Source organism: Herpailurus yagouaroundi, unplaced genomic scaffold (assembly GCF_014898765.1).
Source record: "Herpailurus yagouaroundi ecotype Mexico unplaced genomic scaffold, PumYag 187, whole genome shotgun sequence".
Lineage (NCBI taxonomy): Eukaryota > Metazoa > Chordata > Mammalia > Carnivora > Felidae > Herpailurus > Herpailurus yagouaroundi.
The window spans coordinates 5,513,701-5,520,046 of NW_024412418.1; the positions used below are offsets into that span (position 1 = coordinate 5,513,701).

The following is a 6,346-nucleotide window of genomic DNA, read 5'->3' on the forward strand; positions in this document are numbered from 1 at the left end:
ATGAGCACTATGATTTCTGAAAGTGAACACTTACAAAAGAGCAAAAAGTGAAAAATGTCCACTAACAAAAATAAATTTATAGTATTAACTATAGCATAACTGATCACATAGAACTTAAACCTATAGTTTCAATAGAGACATTTTGCATGCAAAAGCTACACATCTACTTTCGTAAGAACTTATGAAAATCTTAGAACTATATTTTGACCACTGGAAGTACTTACATCTTAAATGCTTTTCATCATGCACAACTTTAAACCTGAGGAGGAACTTACTATCAATAAATAATTCCTTACTGAATGGAGCAACTATTCACTGAAAAAAGGTGATACATTTCTCTTCTGCCTCATTTTCTTCCTCTGGTCCAGAGCTTTTCCATGGCATTTTTCATCTCTCCATTTCTCAGTGTATAGATTAAGGGGTTCAACATAGGAGTGATAACTGTGTAAAATACACTCAAGGATTTATCAATGGGTAATGTAGAAGGAGGTCTCACATACATGAAGATGCAGGGGACAAAGAAGAGGACCACCACTGTAATGTGGGAGCCACAGGTGGATAAGGCTTTGCGTCTGCCTTCCTGACTAAGGCTTTTCAGAGAGTGCAGAATGACTCCATAGGAGATGAGCAACACTGAAAAGATGACCACACAGATTGCCCCATCATTGGCAACCACAGTGAGGCCAATAATGTAAGTGTCAGTGCAGGCAAGTTTTAATAATGGGTACATGTCACAGATGAAGTGGTCAATGACATTGGGACCACAGAAGGGAAGGTTGTAAGCAAAGACAAGGTGAACAACAGCATGCAAAAAACCTCCAACCCAGGCCAACAGCAGCAACAAAACACACACTCGTTGATTCATGATGGTCAAATAATGCAAGGGTTTGCAGATGGCCACATAGCGGTCATAGGCCATGGCCACCAGGAGTAAAATCTCTGAACCACCAAACAAGTGCCCTAGAAAGAGCTGGGACATACAAGCTTGGAAGGAAATGGTTTTCTTCTCACAGAGTAAGTCTATAATCATATTTGGAGTGACTGTAGTAGAATACACAGCATCCATAAAAGATAAGTAACCAAGAAAGAAATACATAGGGGAATCCAGGGTTGGGCTGACCACCACGGTCACCACAATGAGGAGGTTGCCCACCATTGTCACAATGTAGATGAGCAAGAACACAACAAATAATATTTTCTGACCTTGGAGGCTCTGAGTGAGCCCCAAGAGGACAAACTCAGTCACATTGATCCTATGTTCCATATGTCCTTTTACATGTCCTTATTTCAGAGTTCAGGACAAAATTAGTTACAAATATAATTATTATTAGTGACTGCCTGCATCCTTAATAGAATCTGTTCGTTAATTCAACAAATAAGCATTACAATTTATTATCTTCCAGTACCCTCAGAAATTCCAAGAATTCAAGGCTGATTAAAAAACATGCTTAGTAAGCTCAGCAATCTGCAGACCAATAGAGAGACAAGAAATTAAAGACATACGTGGGAAAAAAACATATTAAAAAAAATAGTTTGCTGCAACCAGCTTTCCATCTGGAAGTTAGTACAATTGTACCTATAGCAGATTCTACATATAACATTTTTTAATGGACTAAGGTTTAATATAAAACTAAAGCAAGATTTATATTTACTCCCCAGTTAATAAAAGAAATGACTGGCTATATTCAAGAATCCTTTCAACTAATAAATGAAATCCCAAATTGATGTATTTTACAATTTCAAAACATCTTAAGGATTTAAAAAGGATATCATAACATCAATAGATAAAAGCACTTAGGGAAAAGACTTACATTTTAGAAGACATACACAGAGTTAATGTCAAAATGAACACAGAACTCTAAGCATTTAAATAAAGGACAAATGAATCAATGGCAAAGTTAGTAAATCATATAAACAAGTAATAAAAGGATTGGCCAACACAGGTATGCTCTCATGCTGAAAATCACTTATGAACAGAAACACAGGAACTGAAGTAACACTTGGGTAATGAAATCGTTACTTGGACGCTTCAAAATCACTCTTTCAAGACGTGTGGTTGCTACATCATCCTCTAAACTTTCACAGATTAGCAAGCAATGTTCAGAGAACATATCAGTTGAAACTATCATGAGATTTACAAGGATCTGCCCATTAAAATATCCCTAAAGTGACACCTGAAACTAATGTGTAGAAACACTGATGTTTGAGGAAGAAAATTTATTCTGGATCTTGGTATGTGAAAATAACCAAAAGAATATTACACAACTGAGTCAATCCTCATATATGTTAGTAATCACAAAGAATGTCTAACATGGATGATTATCAGAACCACACAGAGGAACTTTTATTTTTTTTTTAATTTTTTTTTCAACGTTTAATTATTTTGGGGACAGAGAGAGACAGAGCATGAACAGGGGAGGGGCAGAGAGAGAGCGAGACGCAAAATCGGAAACAGGCTCCAGGCTCTGAGCCATCAGCCCAGAGCCTGACGCGGGGCTCGAACTCACGGACCGCGAGATCGTGACCTGGCTGAAGTCGGACGCTTAACCGACTGCGCCACCCAGGCGCCCCCTCAGAGGAACTTTTAAAGGACTGTGAATTCCCTCACGACCGAAATCGAAAATGTAAAGCCTAGGCTGCAATCTTACATCTAATTACCTTTCCTGTGTTACCTGCATACTAAGACAGCAGCCGTTCAGTTCAACGTTGGGTTGTAGTCCCTTCTCCCTTGTCTTTGGTACACCGGTGCCACCTCTGTGCACACAAAGCAGGAAAACAAACGCACCATCACTGGACCTTGAACCATTTCCGTGTAAACAAGGCTTTCCATGCTCTCAGAAAGCCATTCATTCCAGTCTTTCAGAAAAAGGCTACCTCTTAATTGCTGGATTTTTCAAAAGGACTACAAAGTCCTGTAACCTAATCAAGTTTGGATCTTGACTGGGATAAAAGAGACCCCAAGTCTTCATTGTTGGCAGAATTTGTCCTAACAACAAATGAATGTTACACCAACATTGTGAGCTTACACAAAAGGGAGGGTTCAGCTGTATGGGAGAGAAAATTGTGATTTGTTTAAACAAAGATTTTTATATGGTTTGGTTTTTATGTCAATATAAGTAAAATAGTGAAATATCCTTGACAACATTCCATTCTCAATCAATTATACTGACCTGTCTTCACAAAGTACAGTTAAATTTTGGATTCCCTTAATGATGGAGAATAACTTAATATACACACTTAATTATGTTCTAAGTCCATTGTTTCAAGTCCTGAAAGAGCCAGTTGTGTGAACAGTGATACAAACACTCTCTGAGGTCAAGACAAAGGTCTGTAAACACTTTATCTGGGGATGGACTACAATACATATGCATGAGTCATTCAGTTGGTACATCTCCAAGAGTGATGCTTTCCTAATTAAATTCATTGGGACCTTCTTCTAATTTTGATCTCCAGAGATGCCACCTGCATCTCCAGAGATTCCAGCAGGATAATCACCATGTACAACAGGACTTCCAGAAACATGCCCTCTGGGGGTGGGATGCAGGGAAATCACAAAAGAACAGCTTGAGATGGAATCATCAAAAGGGAAATGTCCAGTATGGGCAGAAATAAAATACGTTAAGGACTCTCTTCTTTAAAGCATGACTTTCAAAATAGGCAAAGCTATATCAGTTAGCTTTAAGCTACATCTTTGCACACTGGCACCTGAACTGACTTCCAGAAGACGATGAATTTCAGAACAAGACATTTAAACTAGTCTTGGGGCTCCTGGGTGGCTCAGTCAGTTAAGCGTCCAACTTCAGCTCAGGTCATGACCTCGTGGTTTGCGAGTTTGAGCCCCGCATTGGGCTCTGTGCTGATAGCTCAGAACCTGCACTTGCTTCGGTCTCGCTCTCTCTCCCTCTCTCTCTCTTTCTCTCTTAAAAATAATAAAACATTGGGGCACCTGGGTGGCTCAGTCAGTTAATCGTTCGACTTCAGCCCAGGTGATCATCTCATGGTCTGTGAGTTCAAGCCCTGGGTCAGGCTCTGTGATGACAGCTCAGAGCCTGCTTCAGATTCCGTGTCTTCCTCTCTCTCTGCCCCTCTCAAGCTCATGCTCTATCTCTCTCTCAAAAATAAATAAAAATGTTTAAAAGGTTTTTTAATGTAAACTTGTCTCAAATGTAGATAAAGCAAGCTTCCCCCAGAAAGGAAGAGTTTGTCACATAGTGGCACACAGGCAAGTTGATAACATCTGTGTTAGTAAGGGAGGAGGGAGGGAGAAAAGAGTGTGGGAAGATTCCAGTATCTCTGAGTGCTCAGGAAATGCTCACAGAAATGGGCATTACAGGAGCCCAGAAAACAATTGGCAAAGCATTTCAATGGACTGATGTCACAGACTTTGAGTCTGGAGTTCTCTCTCGCCCAGCAAGAGAGCAGATGCAGAATTGAATATAAGAGAGGCTAATGTCAGGGAAGAGATAAGAGCCCTGAGTAAGGATCCTTGCTCCGTATTTATTGGATCAGGCTTACAAACATGATGGGCGTGCAGAATGAAACACGTGAGACAATGAAACAGTGATCATTAACTCAAGTGTGTGAGAGAAAGGGGGTTTTGAAGATATATGGTGTTAGGGGGTTGGCTCAATACAAGACAAAATCCTGGCAAGGAGCAGATAGCTGTTTACAGCAGGCACCAGGCACTGGGTCTGTTCATCTTAACTTGCCCAGGGGATAAGACAGATAGAGCATGCTACCTCAGGGTCAACAAGTCACTTTTTTTTTTTTTTTTTTTTTTTTTTTTTTTTTTGCTAATTAGCTCCAGGCAATTTCACCCTGCTATGGCAGTCTATTTCCCTGTTTCCCTATTCTGGACACTTTCGTCCTGTGGAAGGAGCTTTCTGCTCAAAGCTTTAGTTCTATGCTGAAGCACTTTTGCCTGTTTACTGATTCTCGGATACTTCTGTCCTAAGCCTTGTTAACCTATTGGTGCAAGCTCAGGGAATTCCTAAACGTATGTCCCACAGATTTAAATCATCCAGAATATATATAACAAAGTTCACCTGGGAATTGATAAGAACAATATAACAATGTTTCCCAATTATTTACAAATTAAGCAATGTAAGTATGAATTACCGTGGATTAAAGAAGAAATGTCAGTGAATAGTTTTTTAAATAAATTTTAAGCAGAGATAATGAGGGATATTTGTGCGTGTGTGCGTGTGTGTGTGTGTGTGTGTACTGGATACAGCTTAAGGAGTGCTTAGAAAGAAATGTATAGTTTTAATAGAAGTATTATAAGACAAGTGATATGACAGAAATGAGGTAAGCTTATTAGAAACTTAAAAATGGAAAAGCAAAATAAACACAAAGAACATCGTAGAATGGAAATAGTAAATAAAAGAAATAATGGAAAGAGAAATTAATTAAATAGAAATTAGCATAGTATTAAAATAGAACAGAGAAAATCTATAAATCCAGGAATTGGTTCCTTGAAAGATTCATAAAATTGACGTTCCTAGCAAAATGGATTAAGATAAACTAAGAGAAAAAAGAGATCAAAATCAGAATGAAGGGAGAGTCATTACTGCATTCTACTGACATGTAAAAGATAAAAAAAGAATACCATGAATGGATTTACGTTCGTAAACTTGCCAATTTAGAAAGTGGACAACTTCTACGAAAGAAACAACTTGCAGGTGTTGACCATGGTAAGTTCTTTATAGATTTTGGAACCTAACCCTTTATCTGATATGTCATTTACAAATATCTTCTCCCATTCTGTCGGTTGCCTTTTAGTTCTGTTGATTGTTTCCTTTGCAGTGCAGAAGCTTTTTATCTTGTTGAGGTCCCAATAGTTCATTTTGCTTTTATTTACCTTGTCTTTGGAGACATGGAAAGTAAGAAGTTGCTGTGGCTGAGGTCAAAGAGATCGATGCCTGTTTTCTCCTCTAAGATTTTGATGGTTTCCTGTCTCACATTTGGGTCTTTCATCCACTTTGAGTTTATTTTTGTATATGGTGTAAGAACATGGCCCAGTGTCATCCATCTGCATGTTGCTATCCAGTTCTCCCAGCACCATTTGCTAAAGAGACTGTCTTTTGTCCATTGGAGACTCTTTCCTGCTTTGCCAAAGACTAGTTGGCCATGCATTTTTGAGTCCACTTCTTAGTTCTGTATTCTATTCCACTGACTATGTGTCTAGGTTTTTGCCAATACCATACTGTCCTGATGATTACAGCTTTGTAGTACAGGCTAAAGTCCAGGATCGTGATGCCTGCAGCATTGGTCTTCTTTTTCAGGACTGCTTTGGCTATTTAGGGTCTTTTGTGGTTCCATACAAATTTTGGGATTGTGTTTTCTA

At 38.9% G+C, this 6,346-nt stretch overlaps 1 protein-coding gene across 1 annotated transcript; it reads right to left on the bottom strand.

The window, feature by feature from the left end:
* Positions 1-346: 346 nt before the first annotated feature.
* Positions 347-1,264, bottom strand: LOC121043858 (olfactory receptor 4A15-like). The gene has a single exon (XM_040495857.1). It carries the CDS (start codon positions 1,262-1,264, stop codon positions 347-349), a length of 918 nt encoding a protein of 305 aa, XP_040351791.1.
* Positions 1,265-6,346: the final 5,082 nt, after the last annotated feature.

Bases quoted from the DNA above. Each gene is read 5' to 3' on its own strand.
- LOC121043858 (XM_040495857.1), bottom strand. From the start codon at position 1,264: ATGGAACATAGGATCAATGTGACTGAGTTTGTCCTCTTGGGGCTCACT.